General features: G+C 35.1%; 1 protein-coding gene across 3 annotated transcripts in view; it reads left to right on the top strand.

The window, feature by feature from the left end:
* TBC1D5 (TBC1 domain family, member 5) overlaps positions 1 to 25,255 on the top strand; it is a 582,411-nt gene that overhangs the window by 293,868 nt on the left and 263,288 nt on the right. For all 3 annotated transcript variants that reach the window (XM_011933724.1, XM_011933723.1, XM_011933725.1), the window contains 4 exons: positions 19,752 to 19,860; positions 21,317 to 21,406; positions 21,510 to 21,584; positions 23,673 to 23,740. In XM_011933724.1, the coding sequence (XP_011789114.1) occupies positions 19,752 to 19,860; positions 21,317 to 21,406; positions 21,510 to 21,584; positions 23,673 to 23,740 (342 nt within the window). The remainder of the gene's footprint in view (positions 1 to 19,751; positions 19,861 to 21,316; positions 21,407 to 21,509; positions 21,585 to 23,672; positions 23,741 to 25,255) is intronic.

Genomic DNA, 25,255 nt, shown 5'->3' with positions numbered 1-25,255 from the left:
TTTATAATTACATTTGTATTTTAGCCAATTACAGTAAATAGTGGATATAATATAAAGTTAAGAGAAATGTTTTCATTTCATTCATTTCATAAGAGAAATGAAAACATTTCTCTTAACTTTATATTAAGTGAAGGTATAATATTATCTTCGGTGTTTTTTTGTTCTTGAATAAAGTATCTTAGTATTATTAAATGATAATTGTATTTTGAAAAGTAACTCCTAGTGTAGCTTTGCACAATAAATACTAATGTTATTAACTAAATATTTTTAATCAATGTCTGTCATTGTTTAAAAATGACAAGCATTGATTAAAAATCAATATTGTAATGTTAGAATATTAATTTATTGTTGTAATTAAAAAGATAAAAAGCTCAAGTAATACAGTCTGTAAAAATGTGCTTTTAATAGTTGGCAGGCCAGTGCTGCTGTTAAATACTGCTATAGTATTTAAGGTGTGAAATGAATATTTTTCTACTCAGTAGGCAATAGCTCTTATAATGAGCTTACCTGTGGATTTGACACTTGGGTTAAGTGTAGAATTCATAGAAGCACAGCTCTGTGGTATAGCTTCAATTAAGGTTAACTGACAAAATCTAGGAATTGTTGCAGAATCACATTAAAATGGCAATAGAATTTTCAGTAAAATTTACTTTTGAAAACAAAAATTATTTTTTGTTGCCATTATAGCTCTTTAAGCTAACTAGAAATAGGTTATTAGAAAAACGTAAATGTTGCAACCCTTAGATGTCGTTTTGCATGACAGTTCTACCTTTGTATTATTTAAACCGCCTCTGAAATCCTAGCCTTTCTTCACAATTAGACAACGCAGGCCTTAAACCTGTCACCAACATACTCATAGTTTATATATACTTGTGTCAAAGATTTACTTTAGTTTCTTATCTATCAAATGGGCATTATAATGCCTAACCTGTTTCCTTCCCGCAACTGTTTTAAAAACTCAGGTTAAAACGTATAAAATAAAGGCCTTTTGAAAATCTAAATGGGAAGTCATAGTATTAATGCTTTTGTGCTCACTTCAGGTAAATGGGTAACTTTGTTTCCTGTATTCACCATCAGACACATGTATCCTTTAACATATGTTGAGTATTTAATAACTTTTGAATTCAGTCTTGAATCGGACACTGAAATTTATATTCTTTCCACTGTTTGTATTATTATCATATTAGATTATGAGTTTCAAGAGGGCATAGTCTGGGGGTTTTCTTTGTTTGTCTTTTGAGACAGGGTCTCACTCTGTCACCCAGGCTGGAGTACAGTGGCACTACCTTGGCTCACTACAGCCTCAACCACCTGGCCTCAAGCAATCCTCCCACCTCTCAGCCTCCTGAGTTGCTGGGACTACAGGCGTGTGCCACCACACCTGGGTAATTTTTGTGTTTTTTGTAAAGATGGGGTTTCATCTTGTTGCCCAGAGTGGTCTCAAACTCCTGGGCTCAAGAAATCTGCCTGCCTTGGTCTCCCAAAGTGTTGGGATTACAGGTGTGAGCCACTGCACCTGGTCTGTTTTTTGAAACAATGTTTAAACATAGTGTGCTGGTTGAGATCCTGATTGTAAATACTCTGAATACTTTGGACAAGTCTTACCCTCAGTTTCTTCACCTTTGAAGTGAAGATGATAAAATACAGTTGATATGAGGAGTTTAATCAGATAATGGCATATGGTAAATGTTGAATAAATATTAGTTACTTTTTTGTTCCAGACAATGTCATCATCATTATCATCACTAACCTTTTGGTGTTATAGAAATTGTTACGGTGATCTAATATACCAAAAGGAAGAGAAAAAATATGTTTTACAAGAAAATGAATTTTTTGTCTGTTAGCAGAAAGAGTGCTTAAGAACAAGCTTAACCTGAAATTTGACACTCTCAATCTCTGACACATATTTCAGGTTACCTTTGAATAACAAATTTGAACACCTAGTAAAGATGAAAGGAAGATATTTTACTATAAATTCAGAGATGATATCTGGAACTTTGACAAATAAATTTTAAAATTTAAAATGAATGGACTGTAACTACAGCTTTATGTGCCTAATAATCATAGACTTTTTAAAAAATAAACTGGGGTGTTTACTTTGGATTTGTGTCTTCTTTTGATCTTGCTTCATGGATTCAGATAGAGTACAGCTGCATTTAACTCCTAAGGCACCAGTACAATTATTATATGATGCTTGAGTAATAGTCCAGATATTGTTTTGGAAACTTTGGTTAAAATTTGATTGTATATCTCTGAACTAATTTGCAGATGATGCGTTAAAATGGAAAGTTTATAAGACTTGAGAAGACATTGTTGGTTTTGAGAAATATATCTTGTACTTTTTAAAGACCAATCTTAATGTTGTCTGCCAAATTATATGAGCTTTCTCTGTTTCTTATTTAACCATTAAAACTGAGAGAAGAACATTAATGGGTATGAAAGAAGAAAAGTTGTTTCCTGATTATCAGTTTGCTGATGTTTAACTTACTGACTGTAGCACAGGCCACTCCTCTTTTCCTCTTCTCCTCTTCCCAAGGGCAGCTGACCTTCTCCTCGCCAAAAGAGGCAAGCCCCTTGCCAGCACATATGACTACAGACTATTACATTAATCTGTTTAGCTGTAGTACCAGCTGCTTGCATGTTTTTAATTATCTTATTAGATGGTATAACAGTGACCTATGAAATAATTTGAAGGTGAACATTTAAAAACTTTTGTTTTATTACCCTATGTTTCTAAATATCTTTTTGATCAAATTATAACTTTCCTCAAAAGTTGACAGGAAATCTTTGTCATTTTTGAGTCAATGTTATGCTTTTTTTTTTTTCAGATTTTTAAAGTATAATGTCTTAATTCCCAATATAGGAAATAACTTATTTGTTGCCTCCTTTATTGATAAGCTTTTTGTGTTTCTACAGCCAAAAATCTGTGGTAAACTTGGCTTAATAGTCAATTTAGTTAGAGAAAACTCAGACCAGTTATTTAGCATTCTCAGGGAAACTCAAAATATTGCTTAATTTTTGTACCTCATCTTAGTTTTGTGTAAATGGCGGAGGATAGAATATAAATCATTGTAGATTATTTTAAATGTGTACGTTATAGTTAACCCTAATTTTCAAGATTCTGTATAAACTGTAGTAAATCATCTAGTTTACTCAATATTTTTTTCAACTTAATTTCACATGACATTTTCCAAAGCTGTACTCTTAAGAAAAATGTACACTCTTTTTCATCTTGACAATTAGATACTTTAAAAATAATCATTTGTAAATGCAATGCTGACTTCCAGAGACAGTGCAAAATTATAAACACCGATAATACTCAGTTAGAAGTCGTAGCCAATAAACTGGAGATTATAATAATTTAGTTAGGAGCTTTGGTGTTTGAATCAAAAAATGAAAGTTACTTGAATGCTAAAAAGATACACAGATACTTCTGTGTATGTTTTTAGTTAATAAATCCTACACCTGGGCTAGTGGAGTGACTTGAGACTTAAAAAATTTATAGACTGGAATAAAGTATTTATTTATTTTTTTTTTTAAGAAAACATTCACACTTTTGGCTTTTTTTTTCCTCTAACAAAATATTGTATTTCATATTTGAAAAGAGCTTTTATTGAAGAAATAAAGGGAACTTTATATGTGTATATGGTTTTGTATAGTTTTGTTGTTGTTTGTTTTATTCCTTTTAAGGAGAGACGAAAAAAGACACTTGGCTCTTAAGCAATGGTGTTCGAATTTCTTGATATTTATCAGAGCTTCCAAAGTTGCCTCCCTTTCTCAATATAATATGTTCTATATCTAGCTCACTGAGTCAAAGGCTGTTCAAATTGGTAAAAAGTTTGTAAAAAGTTAAAGTCGGTATTGCCTGTTAAATCTAAAAGTTGTCTTTTCCTGCCTAAGAAAAAGTACATTAATTTGAATTTTCTTGAATCATTAAGTAAATTTGAAAAATTAGGCTTCAAGTTTTAGCACAAAATTTGCATGTATCTTATTTGCATATAATCAATAACTTTATGCATTATATTTGCATATAATCAATCAGCAAATTTGAAAAATTAGGCTTCAAGTTTTAGCACAAAGATTTGTACTTATTTGCATATAATAAATAATTTTGGAGGATGCGGGAAATATCTTCTCATCATTTACATTTATTTTTAGTATAGTACCTTTTACATTTGTATGTAAGAGAATTATATATCTCATAGAAATAACAACGAAACAGTGATTCCGTAGAAAGGAGATAATAGGACAGAAGCCTACTTTGGCAGCAAGATTTAAAATTCAGAAATCTGGGTTCTAGTCACACTCTTAGAGTGATATAATTTTGTTAATCATGTTATTTTTGAGAATATTGGCTTATTGGACAAGAGCAGGTGCAGTGGCTCACCCCTGTAATCTTAGCACTTTTGGAGGCTGAGGTGGGTGGATCACTTGAGGTCAGCTGTTCAAGAGCAGCCTGGCCAACAAGGCGAAACCCTGTCTCTACTGAAAATACAAAAAAAAAAAAAGGTAACGAAATTAGCCAGTGTAGTGGTGAATGCCTGTAATCCCAGCTATTCGGGAGGCTGAAGCACAGGAATCACTTGAACCTGGGAGGCGGAGGTTGTAGGGAGCCAAGATCACACCATTGCACTGCAGCCTGGGTAACAGAGTGAGACTGTCTCACAAAAAAAAATAAATAAATAAAAACAGAATATTGGCTCAATCAATTTGTTTGCTAGAAGTAATATGAAAGGTGATAGAGACCAACCTGAATCTACCATCCCTCTTCCCCATGACTCAGTCCTCTTAAGTTTCTAAGGCCTTGCCATTTTAATTATTTTTCAGGGTTTCGTAGCTTAATAAATAGAAGAGGAGGAAGGAAGGCCTAGAATTAATGCTCCTTGATTCCATGAGCCTTACTTTTCTGATTTTGTTGTATTGCCTGTATATTGTGGAGGATCTGTATAATGTTAAGATGTTCTTAAGAATAAATACATGATTTAGGGAATCAATTTGGAAAAAACGCACAGAAATAAGACACACTAAAGTCTAGATCTTAACTCTACCACTGTAACCTTAGGCAAGGTAATTAACCTCTCTGATTCTTAATTACCTCATCTGTAAAATTGAAATGTTAACATCTGTATCATTGAGTTGTAGAGAGTGTACCTGTAAAATGTGTAAAGTACCTGGCCCTTGTCATCAAAACATAGTAGGTAGCTACTGTTAGTTTTTTCACCTTTCCTTACCCTCTGTCTTTTCTAAAATTTCTTTTAAGTTGTAATTAACTCTACTACCTGACACAAAGTTGGCCCTTGCCTCAGGAAAGTTAAAAAAAATTTTTTTTCTAGTTCTAATGTGGCAATAAATGAGTATTTAAAGAATCAGATGAATCTATGGTTATCTATAGGTTATATAGGAGGAACTTTTATATAATCGCTTCTTATATTTAATCTCATCAAATTGTCTTGCATCTTGTTTGTGCTTATATTTATTCAAGAAGCATCACGACCTTTACAGTTAAATGATCACTTCAGAGAGCACAAAATGTATAGCCTTTTCATTTTTCAGAAATCAGTCATAGTATTACCTTTTGTTCTTATCTCCATAATGGAAGCTCTTTTGAGTAAAGAAAAATCGCATTTGAATGATGAATACATCTTCTTGAAGTAACTTATTATTTTTATGATAGTATCTGTGGTTCTTTATAATATGCAATCTCTCTGAACTAATTTATTGATTACTGACGGCTTTGAAAAAATGTTACCCTCTATTTTGAAAAATCAACTCATTTGTTTGCATTTACAGCCCTAATTGTCAACCCACACTGGCTTGAGCATACATGTTACAGTTTGAGTTCTTTTCCTTTAGAAACCCCTTCAAGCCCTTTTTGTTATCTGTTGCCAGGCTTTAGGGGAATTTTTTTTTCATGTTTGTTTATTTACATAGTCAGCTGAAAGCCTGATCATCCAAGGCTGTGTAAATGTTTATCTTTGAAAAGACAGGCATACATTTGAAATGTGAGGATAAGCTGCTCTGAGTCAATCAATACTGAGAGTCCTTTCCCCTGGACACACTTCTGTTTCCTGCTGGTGTTCCCAGTTGAAATGCCTTGCTGTCAGTCCTATGGGTCACTGTTTGTAATACATACCTCGGATATGTTGTTGAAATATACAAAGTCAATTAAATATTTGCTCAATACTGAAGTATAAGGAAATAATGCATAGAATTAGGGTTCAAAAATATAGTTAAAAATTTGAGAAAATGCATAGAATTAAGGTTCGTAAGTGGAGAGTTAATTTTTTTTAAAAAAAATTTACCAATATCTTGCTTATTTATTTATGCATTGGTCTGCTTTATAGTCCCAGATAGCTCTATATAACGCTTAATTTCTGAATGTGTATTTCGTGGGCAATTTGACTCAAATAAATGATTTAAGGGAGAAATTTCTACAGAATATTTAGGAGTCAATATTTAACATTTTTTTTTTTTATATCAGATCGTGTTGTCTTTTGATGCAAAGTTGTAGTGGTTAATAATTCTGTTTCCCCGTTTTATTTTTAATCCAGAGGTTTTTCACAAGTGCTTTTTCAACATTTGTTTATATCTTTTTTGTTGTTGTTGTTCAAGGGAGCTAACTTATCTTCTATCATTATGTATATCTTTGTTATACTCCTAATATAGACAAACCAGTGTGCTAAACCTTTAAGACCCAAAGAGGAATTAAACACAGACCCTGCCCTTGGGGCACTTATGATGTAGCAGGGAGACAAACATGGAAACAACTAACATAGATGATGACTGATATTATAATGGAGGCATTTATCAAGAACTAGGGGAAGGCCAGGCACAGGAGCTTACACCAGTAATCCCAACAGGCTGAGTGGGGAGGATCACTTGAGCTGAGGAGTTGAAGACCAGCCCGGGCAAAAAGCAAGACCTCATCTCCACAAACAGACAATTAAATAAATAAATAAAATAATTAATTAAATTTTTAAAAATTAGCCAGGCATGGTGGCACTTGCCTCTAGTCCCACCTACTCAGGAGGCTCAGGTGGGACAATCACTTGAGCCTAGGAGGTTGAGGCTGCAGTGAGGTGTGATCATGCCACTGCACTCCAGCTTTGGTGACAGAGCAAGACCCTGTCTCAAGACAAAAAACAAAAAGCAGAACCAGGGGAAGACCAAATGGTTGGGGTGGTGGGCGGTAGGAGGAAAATCTGTTTGCTAGGTGTTCTAGCGGGGGCAAGAGTTTCAGGGAGGTGAGCAGCATGTACAAAGACGATCTTCATTTTCCATTCTTCAGCAATGCATTCTTTTAGATTGCTTTTGCAGTAGAATGGGTAAGTTTCAGTTTGTTAAAAACACAGAGATTCTCCAGAGATACTGAGTTTATTAGGCGATTTGCACATCTGGGATATGTAGGCCTTGGGAACCATAGGCATATCCAAAGAGGTTGAGGGAAGGGGAAAGCTTTTCAAGACAAGAGAGGAAAGTACACACAATTTATTTTGAAACAGAAAACTTTGGTTACAGGGGCTTATTGCAGGAGCTAACACCAGTTCACTAATGGAGACAGTTTGTCTGGCAAGTGTTCTTGTACATCAGTTAGCTATCCTTGTACTCATGTAGCAAACTGCAGTTTAGAAAATTATTGGTAAAAGTTTTTGTTACAGACGTATGTGTGTAAGAGCCCTTCAGAGAGTCTTTGTAATATTTCTTCAGCGTGTGTGCATGAGGGCTCTTCCTTCTAAACCTGGCTTTATTTATGGTCCTCTCTCAGTATTCTTGGGGATTGATTCCAGGACCCCCATGGATACCAAAATCACAGATGCTGAAGTCCAGCAGTCAGCTCTATGGAATTGGAAAGGATAGGAGAAATCAGCCCCTCTGTATCCATGAGTTTGGCCTCCTTAGAATACTGTAGTCTCAGTCTGATTGGTATAAACCATGAATGCGGCATCTCATGTGTGGAGGGCCAACTGTACTTTTGTTAGGGCTTGACAGAAGTGACTTCATTTTGATTTTGACAACTTTCCCATTTGAACTTAGTCATCAGTGACAAAATTATGCCCTTACCTATGAAGACAGCTAATGTGACCCATACAGCATCAGTATTTACATATGTATCTGTTTCATTGTAGTGACAGTGTTGCTTTACATGAGCTGCTATTTTGATAGTACTTGCTGTTTGATAGTACTAAAGTTTTAAAATTCAGTATATCATAGTTTTATTTATTTATTTATTTTTGAGATGGGGTCTTACTCTGTTGCTTAGGCTGGAGGGCCATCTCATACCACTGCAACCTCCATTTCCTGGGTTCAAGTGATTCTCATGCCTCAGCCTCCTGAGTAGCTGGATTACAGGTGTGCACCACTGTGCTCATCTAATTCCTGTATTTTTAGTAGAGTGGGGGTTTCACCATGTTGGCCAGGCTGGTCTTGAACTCCTGACCTCAGGTAATCCACCCGCCTCAGTCTCCCAAAGTGTTGGGATTACAGGCATGAGCCACTGCACCCGGCGATGTTTGATGTATTTGAATCAATGATCAAAAATTTTAACTGAGGGTTAAAAATCTTTAAATCACACAAAAATAATAATGAAATAGTTGATAATGATACAATTGAGAATGAGTATTAGGTACCTAGAAATATGAAGAAAATCAATAAACCTGCTATGGAATAAAAAATAACCTGCAAATGATAGAATATTTGAAACGTAAAAGATGTCCTTGTATCTGAACATATGAATATAATTTTCATTCCATGATTATAGATGTTATGTTCTGAGAGAGACATTGAAGTAGTTTGGTTGACATAATCTCAAGGGGTCTCAAAGACTCTTCCAGGCTACTTTTTTAGATTAGGGACACTAATGCAGATGACATGTCCAGGTGTCTCAACGCATTAGAACCAAAACAGGGTAATTGAACCCTGTATCTTAAGCCTCATTCCAATTAAAAAAAATAATTTCTAAATCTTGAAGTTCTCTTGAACAGTGTAGCTCAACTTTCATAGATCTAGACACAAACTTATGTGTATTTTGTTCAGTTCACAGTAATAAACTTACAGTGTCCAAAATAACTACTATTGTCTTCTTGCCCTTCCCCCCGCCTTACCACAGGGGAGCAGTTCTTAAAATACTTAATTGACTTTAAACAAAAGTTTATCCCATGGCCCATTTATCCTCTTTTTAAATTATCCCTTCTAGGTTTGTTTAGCCAGCCTGTTGCTGAATATGATTATATTAGGTGCATGATCCAAATCTTGGGTTTTTCCAGCATTGACCATTTTTGGGTAACCAATAGAAGTAACACTGTGATCACCAAAGATTTGCATTTCTAACTTTCAGGTATATGTGTGAGAAGAGGAATGTGGGAGGAGGCAGCGGAAGGGGGAGTAATAGAAACAGAATCCGCAGGGAGAGGCAATGAGATAGATACGGGAAAGAAAAAGAAAAAGATTATATCCATATCTAATAGTCTTATTAGTAGCACCATTTATTTAGAATAATTATATACTATACTATGTTACCTCTCTTACGGAATTAAGTTGCTTTATTTAACCACATGTATTATTTAACTTTTAATGTTTGTTTTCTTTCCCCAGTTATATATGCGTATGCATCACTTGCATATTTATATCCCTTGAAACTTTATAGTTGTTACTTTAAAAATTGAATGTGTATATGAGTGAATTGTTGCCATCCTTAGAACATTTTAAGCTTCCCTGTCCAATACAGGAACTACTGGCAATATGAAACTATTTAAATTTGGATTTCAATTAATTAAAATACAATATGTAGTTCTTCAGCTGCACTAGTCGTATTTTATCTGCTTAGTAACTATGTGTGGTCAGTGGTTACCATAGTGGAGAATCAGATGTAGAACATTTCTGTCATCTCAGAAAGTTCACTTGCTTAGCGCTCATCTAGAGGTTGTCAAGTGAACGATGGATTCAGTTAAAATACAATTGATTTTAATATTTCTTAGAAAAAGTATTTAAACACACATGTATTTCTATTTGGTAATACCCTATTAGTCAACACAGTATTGGAAAACATGCTTTAAGTCGTAGGATTGACTTTTAATTAGGACATCAGGTTTTGCTAAATAAATGTCTATTTATAAATAACTGGAAAGTAATTTATTTTCTATTCTACCAGCCTTTCCTTTACAGTATTGGCTTATATTTGCAGACTGTGTGGCAAATTCTTTATCATGTTATAGAATGTTAGATATCAAGCCCATGCCAGTTATCATAAATATCAAAGTAAATGAGGTGAGGTGGGGGTGGGAAGAAGGTAGGACAGGTCTGCAGGGAGAGGATTTTTTCCTTAGTAATTATAGAGGAAGCATGAGTAAACCATGGAATATAAAATAGACTTACTCCAGACAACTTCACAGAGATTGTCTGGTATAGGATCCTTTTCTCACTTCATTTCTAAATGCCAGTCCTTTGATTAGTAATCTAATTATCTTTATTGTATATTTAAATTATTAATACAATTAAAAATGAAAAGCTTGTTATAAAATCAAAAGCTCGTGATACTGCTTTTCTTGGTTTCCTTTTTTAAAGCATGATTATTGAGTTTACCTACTTTAATATGACCCTAGATTTAGAAGCTCTGAAACACTATATTTTGAAGAAAATGCCTGTTTTTTGTTTTTTTTTTTCTTTAAAAAAGAGAGTATTGCAGCACTTTGGGAGGCCAAGGCAAGCGGATCATGAGGTCAGGAGATCGAGACCATCCTGGCTAACCCAGTGAAAACCCATTTCTATTTAAAAAGTACAAAAAATTTAGCCGGGCATGGCGGTGGATGCCTGTAGTCCCAGCTACCTTGGGAGGCTGAGGCAGGAGAATGGTGTGAACCTGGGAGGTGGAACTAGCAGTGAGCAGAGATAGTGCCACTGCACTCCAGGCAGGGCAATAGAGCGAGACTCTGTCTCAAAAAATAAAAATAAAAATAAATAAAATAAAATAATAAAAAAGAGAGTATTATATTTAACAGTGCATAACTGTTTTAACTCAGTTCTTTGTGTTCCTGTGAAAACTGAGGTGAAGGCTCAAGGTTTCTCAATTTAAAGTTCAATTCAAACCTGAATCAAAACATCGTAATTTTAACAAACCTCTAGGCAATGAACTATTTCAGTGGAGCCTCATCATATGATAACATGTTTCACCTAGACATATGAAGAAATACATTTTAAGCTTGTAATTGTGCATTCTGTTTTATATATATATGTATTTATGTATAAGTGATATGCCCTGATGTTTCATTATGGAGGAGAAAAAAAGCTTTAAATAAAAGTAAGTTTTAGAAAATTCATGATACAGGAAGCAAAAAAGCCAATACAGTTTCTAATTGCCTTTTAGAGACTCGTGAGTTCCCTCATTACTTGTGATTTAAGCTAAAAATGAGGTAATTATAGATAACATCAGTGTTTATCTGGTTGATCTTGGCACCTGCAGTCCTAATGTTGTGGCTTACCCATATCTGGTGCCACTCTTTACAGTCTTATGCTGACATACCTGATTTACACTTTTCATATTTCCGTTGATTTTAAGTTAGATATTCCTTGTTCTATTTGAATAGTATTTTCAAAATCATACCTTTAAAATGACTTAAAAGTATATACTCTTAAATATAATACTGGAATTATGGTACAGTCCTTGCATTGATAGAAGTCTTTCACTAATATGTTTTGATATAGATTAGAAACCGATTTAAAAATTTACTGGCTCCTCTTTGATAAAATAAATGTGATCATACTAAATATGGCAATTTTTTTTTTTTTTTTTTTGAGGCGGAGTCTCGCTCTGTCGCCCGGACTGGAGTGCAGTGGCCGGATCTCAGCTCACTGCAAGCTCCGCCTTCCGGGTTTACGCCATTCTCCTGCCTCAGCCTCCCGAGTAGCTGGGATTACAGGCGCCCGCCACCTCGCCTGGCTAGTTTTTGTATTTTTAGTAGAGACGGGGTTTCACCGTGTTAGCCAGGATGGTCTCGATCTCCTGACCTCGTGATCCACCCGTCTCGGCCTCCCAAAGTGCTGGGATTACAGGCTTGAGCCACCGCGCCCAGCCAATATGGCAATTTTTAAAAATATTGGCATGTACTTTAGGATTATGAAATTGTATAAATCTTTTTGAATCAGGTTCAGCTTTCTTACCTTTTACTTCCTCAGCTTCAGATATTCTACCCATCTAACCCTGATCTAATCCTGCTTAAATCTTGCTTAAATCCTGCTTCATCCTGCCATGGCCGTTTTGTTCTATTATCTTACTATTCAAATTGCAATGAAATGATCCTGGTTGGCTGGCTGACCTTGTAAACTCCATGGTCATCTCCGAGAGCTCCGTCTGCTATACTCCCCTATCACTATACCTCCCAGAGAGCTAGAAGCATCTCTCTACCCTCTCTCTTTTTTCTTCCACTGTCTGTGACGTGTTGGCCTTTCCCAAGGTGAGAATCCATTCTCTTAACCACTCAGCAATTTCACTGTCAGTAGAAGCCTAAGTAGCTCCTCTTAACCAACCATTAGAGATCTTCAGTCCTAAACTATATGTAGTCCCTTAACTCTTTGCTATTATTGTAGTCATTTGGATTTCTTCAGTTAGCCCACAAACACATTGTTTCCTTTCCACATTAAGCTTAAAAATGGGATAGAAACCATCATATAAATCTATACAGTGTAAAATTAGTGTATTCTATAGTGTATCACCATTTGGAACAATGATTCAGAAGCTTTCTAGTCATAAATTAGCACATAATTTAGTCATTTATTAGTCATCATTAGGTTATAAAAGTATTTAAACTATTAAATTTAGAAGATATCAACAAATTTAGAAGATACTAGTTTCACACCAATGTTATGAGCATATATTGGGAAACTACTACATTAAAATATATAATTACAAATAGATATCTCGTTATAATCATCAGCTGTATTTATCCACCGCATATTCTAATTGCTTTCCATGTCAAAATAGCCATTGCAGGAGGCTTAACTACCTAAATACGTCTTCTTAGAGGGAAGTTATCAATTCCTGCTGCAGAAGTTGACTTTATTTTTTGAGAAATAATTGCATCAGTCATGGCCTACATATTTAATAAGTTACAGTGTTCTTTCCTGAGGAGCACATGGGTAAGCTCAGAGTCCTTCTCAACATAGTGCTTCCAAGGCAGCTAGTACTGGTCTGTTAACATTGGCCTGAGAAATGAAACCTACTCATCTTCATCTTTCCCTGCTTAGATGCTGATTGTTTTCAGGGACCCAGTATCTGCAAGATAGAGTAGTTGCCACTAGATGGCACTAATGCTTTATTAAGGAAATCTTCAAGGTCCAGGTGGCTAAACCATGCCATTTAAGGTTTTACACACCTAAACACCCAGGTTCTTAACTACTCACAGGACTGTTGTTATCTTCTCAGTCCAATTAGTAAAAAGTTATCTGCATGTCTGTGGACTTGATATTCAAAAATTAAAAATCTGAGGAAGAAATAAGGGTATATTTCTATCTTGCCTTGTTGCCAGAGGTCATTTTTGCTCTTGGTGTCTGGAGAATCATGTTTCCCTTTAGTGGTTACTTCCATGTTATTCCAGAAAGATGTCTTTCCTATTTCTCATTTCTTTAATTCTCTTGACAAGTTATTTAATTTTTCTGAACCTTACTTTCCTCATTCATAAAGAGGGGTTAAAAATATATACCCTAAGAGGATTGCTGTAGAGATTAGAAGTGATTCACCTGAAATATTATATCATAAGTGGGTCTTTTAAAAGCATTTCAATGGCATAATTTTCAGATTTTTGCTGTTCAGGCACATTGTAAATACATATTTTTTATGTAAAAATGAGTTTAGCAACTACTTTTTCTTTTTTTTTATTAAACTGAAAAATTTCACTACTGACACCTCAATATTTTCTATCATTAATCATATCTTCCTCCAACTTCAGGAGGAGGCCTACCATTCATATTTGTGATTGTAAAAAACCTTCATTTTGATCCCTCCCCCATAGAAGGGCTAAACCTTTCAGCAGTTTGCCCTCTGGAATCTGTTTAATGTTTGGTTAGCTCAATTCTTTGCAGTAGTATTTCAGTGGCTATGGTGCTACTATTATTTTATATTCTGAGTTTTAATTTGGAAGTATCAAACCATTTCTTTCCCCTCTGTACTACCAGAGTGCTTTGCAATAATCATTTTATTACTGGTTTACATGTCCATCTATCCACTCTTTTAGCTTTGTATGTTTTAAAAAATGTGCCTGTGAGTGCTAAGCACATAGTAGGCACTTATTAAATGTTTGTATTTACTCTGTGTTACAGTTTATTGAAGAAACACTATTCAATAGAAATGAAAGACAATTAATATATTATCTTGTGGCCTTTATGCTCCTCTGTGGTTAGAGCTGTTCATCAGTTTGAGATGTTGTTATGCCTTAATTAGAACTGTAAGTACCCATGAATAAATTTAAATGATTGTAAATTTCAGAGATAACGTTTCCAATTCACATGCCTCAGTCTTCTTTTCTCTGTACCAACACTGTAATCAAGGTACAGGGTCTTATTTAAGCTAACAAATAATTATCCTTCATTACATAAGTAGTATGTAACTTGACCTTAAAAGCCTGCTTAACTTGACAAGATGGCAATGAATGTAGCCACCAGCTGTGCCTGTACTTTCACAATTTCTTGGTACTTGTGAATAGGAGCTGATTTTGGAAAAGACTGGAGGAGTCATTGCTTCATACTTCCCTCTCTTATCTGGAATACTTTGTGTTTTCAGTACACAGAACGGCATGGTGTCTCACAAATTATGATTCCTTTTGGGTTCAAAACGTTGTACATTTGAGATCTGTGCTTGTTCACAGACTACAAGCTATTTAAATATATTTATGGTTTTTGAAACGTGTATACATACCCCAGAGATATTGCAGATTCAGTTCCAAACAACTGCAATAAAGCAACTATTGCAATAAAGTGAGTCACATGATTTTTTTTTGTTTTCTAGTATATGTAAAAGTTATGATTACACTATACTGTCAAGTATGCAATAGCATATGTCTAAAAATATATATACCTTAATTAAAAATACCTTATTGCAAAACAAAAAAACCCAAGGATCATCTGAGCCTTCAGCAGTTCTTAATCTTTTTGCTGGTCGAGGGTCTTACCTTGTTGTTGATGCCTTCCCACGAGTCAGGATGGTGGTTGCTGAAGGTTGGGGTAACTGTGGCAATTCCTTAAAAAAAAGACAACAGTGAAGTATGCCACATAGATTGACTCTCCTTTTCAATAAAGATTTCTCTGTAGTATGAGATTCTGTTTGGTAGCATCTTACCAGAGTAGAACTTGTTTCAAAATTGGACTCAGTTTTCTCAAATTCTGCTGCTGCTTTCTCACTGAGTTTATTAAATATTCTAAATTATTTGATATCATTTTAACAATATTCACAGCATCTTCACCAGCAGTAGATTCCATCTCAAGAAACCACTTTCTTTGTTGTTTCGTAAGAAGCAACTCCTAATTCACTTAAGTTTTATTGTGAGATTATAGCAGTTAAGTTACATCTTCAGGTTCCACTTCTAAATCTAGTTTTCTTGTTATTTTTCCCCATCTGCAGTTACTTGTTGCACTGAAGTCTTGAAACCCCTCCAAGTCATCCATGAGGATTGGAATCACCTTTTAAAAACTCTTGTTCATGTTTCTATTCTGACCTCCCCCCATGAATCTCTAATGTTCTTAATGATATCTAGAATGGTGAATCTTTACCAGAAGATTTTGTATTTACTTTGCCCAGATCTGTCAGAGAAATCACTATCATATGGCAGCTTATAGCCTATGAAATGTATTTCTTAAATAATAAAACTTGAAATTAGAAATGACTCCCCAGTTCATGGGCTGCAGAATGGATGTTGTGTTAGCAGACATGAACACACCATTAATCTCTTTGTACATATCCATCAGAGCTCTTGGGTGATTAGGCATATTGTCAGTGAACAATGATATTTTGAAAGGAATCTTTTTTTCCTGAGCAATAGTTTCCAAACGTGGGCTTAAAATATTCTTTAAACCATGTTGCAAACAGATAGGCTATCATCCAGGCTTTGTTATTCCATTTATAGGGCACAAGGAGAGTAGATTTAGCATAATTCTTAAGGTCTCTAGGACTTTCAGAATGATTAAAGATTGGCTTCAGTTTAGTCACCGGCTGCATTATCCTGTAACAGGAGTACAGCCTGCCCTCTGAAGCTTTGAAACCAGGACTTCACTTCTCCTCCCTAGCTATGAAAGTCCTAGATGGCATCCTCCTTCAATAGAAGGCTGTTAAATCTACATTGAATATCTATTGTTTAGTGTAGCTACCTTCAACAGTTATCTTTTTTGATCTGTGTAACTTACTGCAGCTTCTCGATCAGCACTTTCTGCTTCACTTTGTAATTTTATGTTATGGAGGTGGCTTCTTAAACTCCATAAACCAACCTCTGCTATCTTCCAACTTTTCTTTGGCAGCTTCCTCACCTTTCTCAGCTTTCACACAATTGAAGAGAGTTAGGGCTTTGCTCTGGATTAGGTTTTGGCTTAAGGGAATGTTGTGGCTGGTTTGATTTTCTATTCAGACCACTTAAACTTTCTCTGTATCAGTAGTAAGACTGTTTTGCTTTCTCATCATTCATGAGTTCACTGGAGTAGCAGTTTTGAGTTCCTTCAATAACTTTTTTTTTTTCTCTATTCACCACTGGGCTACCTGTTTAGTGCAAGAGACCAAGCTTTTGGTCTAACTTGGCTTTAGATACACATTCCTCACTAAGCTTAATCAATTCTAGCTTTTGATTTAAATTAAGAGACTTATGACTCTTCTTTTCACTTGAACATTACAAGGCCATAGTAGTATTATTAACTAGGGAGGTCCAAGGAGAGGGAGAGAGACAAGGGACTGTTTATGGTATGGCCAGAACACATACAACATTTTCCAGTAAGTTCACAGTCTTATATGGTTGTGGTTCATTTTGCTTCATAACAGTTACAATAGTAACATCAGAGATCACTGATCACATATCCCCATAACAGATACAATGAAAGAGTTGGAAATTTTGTAAAGATTATGAAAATATGTCACAGGAGACACGAAGTGAGCACATGCTGATAGACTTGCTCAATGCCAGGTTGCCACAAACCTTCAATTTGTTAAAATGCATTACCTGTGAAGTGCAGTAAAATGAAGTGACATAAAATGAGGTATGCCTCTACTCCTCTCATGTTCTCACTGCTAATCTCATCTTTGAATATTGCTAAAAACTAGACAAAAACAAAGTTTGAACATTATGAGATATCAGTATATATGTGTAATTACTTGGAAATAGGACATATTTACAATAGTATAGGTAATAAAAATGGATTAAAATGGGGAAAAAGGCCCCACAAGATTTCACTGAATATTTATTTGGTGTTGGAGTGACTAAGAATTACTTAAGCAAGAGAAAACAATGGAAAGATCAATAAGAGAAAATAGTGTTAGATCTTAATTATACACAAATTTAAAAAGCTTCAATGTATTGAAAATTAAGACCATTGGGTTAAAAAATTGACTGATGAAGGCATGATGTCTTTAATGTATGAAAAACTTTTCTCTTTAATCAATAATAAGGCACTTAAATTAAAAGCAGTATTATTAACAAAAATATTAATTTTTAAAAGTATAGGATTTAGGCACACTGGCTCACACCTGTAATTCCAGCACTTTGGGAGGCTAAGGAGGGAGAATTGGTTGAGGCCCTTTGTAGACCAGTCTGGGCAACACAGCAATACCCAGTCTTTACAAAAAGTACAAAATTAGTCAGGTGTGATGGTGTGTGCCTGTGGTCCCTCCTGAATTGCCTCAGCTACAGTGGAGGCTGAGGTGGGAGGATTGCTTGAGCCCAAGGAGTTCAAGGTTAAAGTGAGCTATGATTGCACCACTGTACTCCATCCTGATGACCAAGTGAGACCTTTTCTCTTTTTAAAAATGTGTGTGTGTGTGTTGGATAGTCCTCTGAGGGCTTTTCATGTATTTTTAAAATTCTCATAATAATTCATTTAAGTAGATTCTGTTATTAGTCCGTTTACAGATGAGGAAACTGAGGCACAGAGAGGTTAAGAAATTTGCCCATGCTTGCACATCTTGTAAGTGGCTAGTGAGCTGTGTACCTTTGCTTACTGCGTGGCTGTCTTTCTGATCCCAAGCATGCACCTCTTATGTGCATTCTCTTAACCACTATCCTGTACTGCTTAAAATGGGTAAAAGGCAAAAAGCAGGTTTTACAAAGGAAGCAGTAAAATGACCCAAAAGCATGAACAATTTTTAGTTCACTAATAATACAAATGAAAGTAAAACCAATTTTTTTAAACTAATAGAGCGATGAGAATAAGACAGTTTTGTGGAGTGGTGACAGAAATGCATTTCTTCCAGCATGGGTTGGAATGTGTGTCTCATTTAGCAGTCTTAGCCAGAAGCCACTGTTGGCGGAAGGCTTGTTGTGATTGAGGATCACAACACTACTGGGTTAAAGCTGGAAGTTCTGCTGGTGGCAGTAGGGAATGTGTCATTGTCTTTGATCACTCTTCTGAAACTGTGTGGAGAAGATGCATTTTGTCCCATGGTCAAGTTTTGAACTTTTTGTGTACAGTTCAGTTCATTACTCTAAGCATAGTATTCAAGATTATCCTTTCTCAGAATGAGTAGGGTCTAGCCAGTGACAACCGCACGTGTGTATAACAGAAGAATGATTGAGGGTTTTAATGGCTTTCTTTTTCAGAAATCTCTCAAGATATTGCCATCAGGGTTTCAGGTTTGACAATAAATGTTAAGTTATATGTAAGTTTTATTGTGATAAGATGGAATTTGAGAGAAATTTCGTAAAGCTAATCTCAGTAGCTTCTACTCAAATGATTCTTAATGTTTAGTTTGGTGCAAGATGCGGGGAATATAGGTCTGATTCCTTTATTCAAACTCAGTAAATGGTTTGGGACAATTAATTTCCAATTGTTTCCCAGTGGAGCAGATTTACTTGTATATTAATGAGGCACAGGTGTTAGGCCCCTGGTGTCTGCATGCCTGGGAGGCATATTTCAGTTGTTTATCTACTCAGCCGTAGGTACTGCAAGATACTCAAGCTTGCCTTTAACAGTTTTTACAGTGAGGCTTTTTAATTTTTTGATTTTTTTTATTTTATTTGCCTACACCTGTTAAAATTTTAAAACTGATAATGTAGAAAGAAGTTGCAATTTCAATAGTAAGCAGCACTAACAGTTAAAGTAGTCTTCTATTATACTTTACTGTCCAGCCTGACATTAAAGAGAAATTGGTTCATTTAAACAGGTATTTCACATCAGAAGCTAATATAATCAACATTACACTTCTTTGTTGCCTATTTTTGGAGCAGGTATGTTTTTATCATTGGCTAAAACAGTCATATATTTATATTATTCATCTTTTTCTTGTTTATGCACTGAACTGTACTATCAGCATTTTAGAGGAAATGGAATAGCCTCCATAGACATTATGAATTTCAGTAGCTGGCGTAATTATAGCTATCTACATATTCATTACATCTACGGAAGAACTGTGTCCAAAAAGACAGCCATGCATTCAGAAACAGTACACAACTAAATATATATGTTTTAAAAGTTGCATTTTTTAGACCTACTTACAGTTAATTTCCCGTAGTACTTCTCTCTAAGCAGAGGAATTTTAACAAAAGGATTCTCATGCTTTGGTTTCTTTCATATAGAAAAGAATGGGAAGAACTATTTGTAAACAACAATTACTTGGCAACAATAAGGCAGAAGGGGATTAATGGGCAGCTGAGAAGCAGCAGGTTCCGCAGCATTTGCTGGAAGGTAAGAAGAAAATATTTATTTACAGTTTCTGGTTGCAATATATCAACACATTACCTGATGCCCTGGAAGATTAGCCATGCAGGGGATCACTGAATTTTCCAAGAGATTTCACTCCCATTATTTTGACTATCTATGTTTATCTTTCATAGGACATTTACTAATAAGGTTGTTGAACTACCTTAGTCCTGAGTAAGTGATAGTGGTAAAAGAGTCATATAAAATAACTATGTTTTCAACTGTTTTGATGGTACCAAATTCAGAGCAACACTTTTACACTCCCCAGAGTCTTCTGCAGAAATTGTTGAAGATTTTCAAGAAAAGGCAGTGGTGGGGGTTTAACTTTTAGGTTCCTATTATATCAAGTGCCATCATTTAGTTATCTTCCCTTTTTTCTTGATAAATGGCAGCAGGAAAATATTTTTCACATTTCACTTAGTAGAAACACAAAGTGAGGGGTGGCAAGAAGTGGAAGGAAATTGGATCACTCTCCTTTAGAGGAAAAGGAGCACTGATTACCAACACTAGTAATAATAATCTGTAGTTATCTTTTTAATTGCATTGAAATATTGTTTGTTTTTGTTTTCTAAACATGAATTTATTTAGGTTTAGACTCATTTCTGGAATGAATTCTATCAAAAGTTTTTAGGGTTATCTGCATAAATTAAGCATACTGAGTCTATGCAAGTAAAGACAAAAGAAACAAATAATGTATTAGACAGTTTTAGGTTTAATAATTTAGATTTAGTAATTAAAATACACTTTTCTTCTTTTAGATGCAGGCATTAAAGGCAGGAGACCTGCTGCTAGAATATTTGTATACAAGTATTTGTGCCCCACCCCCATTCCCTGTTGTTTAACTTTTAGTATCTTTCATTTGTTAAAAATAAGCCTAAATCCAAATTTATTTTAATGTTGTATTAAACTAAATTAAATCAAATTTGTTATTTTAAGAATGTTTGTTATTTTCATAAGCTGATGACCAGCTTTAAATTACATTTTTTTTTCTGTAAAAGCAATGCTTTCATGACTCAGGCTATGCCCTCAGTGAGACTGCTATTCACTATCTTTTACCTGCTTGTTTTAAAACAAAACCTTAAATGTAGCAATTACTAATCAGACTTTGTGCTTCCTAATAACCCCCTACCACTCCCATTAAGACTAGAATGTAAAATGTGAATTATATTTGAACCTTAATGAATTTTTCTTCCTTTTTAATGTAAATCTGAGGGGGAGTTTGATTCTATTTTGTGGTGTAGCCTTTGTTCACTTTTTGAATTTTCTGATTATATATTTCTTAAATATCTCCAAACAAAAATTGTTGGGGATTGGAATGATGATATGAATATGAAATATTATGAATATTATTTCTTTCAATGTTCAGGTGATTCAGTTTGGCATAGTTTCACATTTTATATCTTAAGATATTTACAAAAGTTTCTTCTGTTTTTCTTGACAGCTATTTCTTTGTGTTCTTCCTCAAGACAAAAGTCAATGGATAAGTAGAATTGAAGAATTAAGAGCATGGTATAGCAACATTAAAGAAATAGTAAGTAAATAGTACATTTAATTAATGTAATTGTTTTCTTATATACACTTTAAAGTCCAGTAGCCTCTGATCCTTGTGTGTGTTTTTTCTCTTTCTTTACTAGCATATTACAAACCCAAGGAAGGTCGTTGGCCAACAAGATTTGATGATCAATAATCCTCTTTCACAGGATGAAGGGGTAAAGTTCGTCTTTATTCATATCTTAACCTCTTTTGCTTCTAAGAATATGTTTATGTGACTGGTTGCCAATCACCATGAAAGCAGTATATTTCATGCCAGCTGTTTTCTTTATTCCACATACAGTACCACCTAAAACCTGGTAGAATGATTTTACATTTTGTGTGTGTGTATATATATATATATATATATATATATGCTGTGTTGTAGGAAATTTATGATCTGTTTCTGTGGAATGGCAGTACAAAGAAATCTCAGGATTCTGTAAGAACTAAGGGTAAAATGTAAGAGCATAAAGATGAGAATAGAACTCTTATCAGGGTTCCAGTGGGGAATTGGGTAGCTAAGGAAGGCCTCCCTTCATGGTAAAAATAAAGAAGGGCTCACTTAGCAGGGCTAACTCACAGGAAGAAAGAAGTAACCATTTGTAGTGAGTCTATGCAGAAGTTTTTTAAAAATCAGGTCTACTTCTACTCATGTTCTAGTGAAGACAAGGAATAATTACTACTTTAAAGATATTATGTAACTATGAAAGTGTGAGTAGGCCGGGCGCGGTGGCTCAAGCCTGTAATCCCAGCACTTCGGGAGGCCGAGACGGGCGGATCACGAGGTCAGGAGATCGAGACCATCCTGGCTAACACGGTGAAACCCCGTCTCTACTGAAAAATACAAAAAATTAGCCGGGCGATTTGGCGGGCGCCTGTAGTCCCAGCTACTCGGGAGGCTGAGGCAGGAGAATGGCGTAAACCTAGGAGGCGGAGCTTGCAGTGAGCTGAGATCCGGCCACTGCACTCCAGCCTGGGCGGCAGAGCGAGACTCCGTCTCAAAAAAAAAAAAAAAAGAAAGTGTGAGTGCTCTAATTTTTGCCTTTTACCTAAAAACACATTTTTTTCCCATTTAATACATAGTATTAGCATTTCTCTTTCCCGATACATAAGTATTTGTAGACTCTTTGGTATAAGAACATAAAATATTAAGTAATTTTTTAAAACTTTCCCTTAAATTCACATTTTAAAATGTACATGAAAACCTATTGGATTATAAAACCAAGCTCTGTAGAAAACTTTACCCATCTTTCTTAGTGCATTGGGAATTCTGGTCAGGTTCAAACTGGGGACAGTTGGCCTATGAGTCCTGCTGTAATCCAAGCACCTTTCTGTTGTTACAGCAGTAGTAGCAGTAGCATATGGCAGTGAAAAGTATTGTTCACTTTATATAGATAATAAAAGTTTTAAGAATGTACACTAGTTTCTCATTAACCACAGGGGATTGGTTCCATGCTCCTCATGGGCACCACAATCTGCAGATAATCAAGTTTCTTATATAAAATGGCACAGTATTTCCATATAACCTGTGTATATCCCCCTGTATACCTTGAACAATCTCTAGATTACTCATAATACCTAACAGATTGTAAATGCTAAAGTTGTTATACTGTGTTGTTTTTCTAATTTGTATTTTTTTTATTGTTGTATTGCTATTTTTAGTTTTTTCCCAATATTTTTGATCCACAGTTGGTTGATTTTTGTTGTGGGACCTGCAGATAAGGATGGCTGACTTTATATGATAATATCAAACTGGAAAAATTGATGTTAGAATAAAGATGTGTTTCTGAGATTAAACTAGATTTTAATAAAAATTACCCCAGTCTCGGGTTTTCTATCTGCAACGTGAAACGATAACTCAGAGAAGAATAAATTTAACCATTTAAATTATTAAATTGAAATCATTAAAAGTAAAGCAAAGGTGTGAGACTATATAATAGATTGTTTTCGGCCTGGCGCGGTGGCTCAAGCCTGTAATCCCAGCACTTTGGGAGGCCGAGACGGGTGGATCACAAGGTCAGGAGATCGAGACCATCCTGGCTAACACTGTGAAACCCCGTCTCTACTAAAAAATACAAAAAAACTAGCCGGGCGATGTGGCGGGCGCCTGTAGTCCCAGCTACTCGGGAGGCTGAGGCAGGAGAATGGCGTAAACCCGGGAGGCAGAGCTTGCAGTGAGCTGAGATCCGGCAACTGCACTCCAGCCTGGGCGACAGAGCGAGACTCTGTCTCAAAAAAAAAAAAAATTGTTTTCCTTATTTCAGAGTCTTTGGAACAAATTCTTCCAAGATAAAGAACTTCGATCAATGATTGAACAAGATGTCAAAAGAACGTACGTAGAACTATTTACATGTTACTTTCAATAATTCAAATTGTTGTTATCTCTTTCTAATTTTAACAAAACGCAAAATCTGAGAGGCATCTTAATCGAATGCAGTATTCTACTTGTGTTAATAACACACTTTTTTTTGACAAATTGTGATAATAAGGATTGTTTTCTCCTCTAATGACACAGATTTCTATGTTCCCTTTTTAAGAGTAAATTACATTCATAATATTGATAATCTTCAATAACATTTAATTAGTTTTATCAATTTCCAACAATTATTTGAAGTCATATGCACCTTTTTAAGGTTATATTGTATAGTCATATTGTTATTGCCAGAAAAATTTATCCCTTGCTTTATGCATTGGAATCCCTTTCTCACCAAGTTACTTGTTACAACTTGTTAAATGACAACTGTTATTCTTATCCTTACTTCTCTTACTCTTGAAGCTATTCAGGTTTACAAACAATCTCTTCTCTCAGTCTACTCAGTATTTACTATGTAAAAGGGTAATTTGTTACTTTGCATAGTATCCATAACTTTGATATATTCGACCTCATCTTTCTGAGTCATAGGGTGAGGAGTAAATGGGATTTGTGTCAGAAGATCATAGGTAGAGTCCTAGCTAACTGATGCTGTAATTGTGGGAAGATTATTTCAACATCTTTCCCTCTCAGTTTCCTCTTCTGTTAAATGAGAATAATAGTAACCATCTCTTACGATATTTGAGGATTAATATCTGTCAGAATAGTAGTAAATTAGATAGGTTTATACTTTAAACTATAAATCATTATATAAATGTTAGTAAACTTAATGCAATCCTCAGGATCTGGGATTAGCCAGGTATGTGCAGAATCATAAGTATATCTGGTGGCTTCCTCCAAGTCATTCTGCAGCTTTGCCTGTGTGCTCCACTCCTAGTTCAATTCCTACTAAATCTATTATAATGTCAAGGCCTCTGACTCTCTGATACTCGTTTCTTTGCATGTTGTAGATACTGAATAATGAGATGACATGAGCTACTACTAAGTTTTTAGTACATATTTAACAAATACAATTTCTTACTTTAAAATGAAAATAATTCAGAAGAATCATAGGTTTAGAGTACAATGAAACCACAGGTAGTTGGCAGTGGTAATAGGGTATGGGGTGGGAAGTTTGAGATCATTTTGGTTAGCTTGAGTAATCCAGTTAACTCAGGAGTAACCCAGTTAGGGAAGCTACTCTCAGAGGTGTGGGTGATAGTGCTTGGTCTCCCTAGTATATAAGTGCAGAAAGTAGAGCACCATTGTATTAGCACACAGGAGTCGTGGCACTCAGTAAATATATGAATAAAACAAAAGAAGGAATTTCCTCAGTAATTTAAATATATAGTTCATCAGTGGTAGTAAACAGGCCTTTTAAAAACAAAATGTGCAGTATATATTGTTTTTCTTTTTCTTTTTTTTATTATTATTATACTTTAAGTTCTAGGGTACATGTGCATAACGTGCAGGTTTGTTACATATGTATACTTGTGC

This window comes from Colobus angolensis, unplaced genomic scaffold (genome assembly GCF_000951035.1).
Source record: "Colobus angolensis palliatus isolate OR3802 unplaced genomic scaffold, Cang.pa_1.0 Scaffold129, whole genome shotgun sequence".
Classification (NCBI taxonomy): domain Eukaryota; kingdom Metazoa; phylum Chordata; class Mammalia; order Primates; family Cercopithecidae; genus Colobus; species Colobus angolensis.
This window is presented reverse-complemented; position numbering and strand designations above follow the sequence as displayed.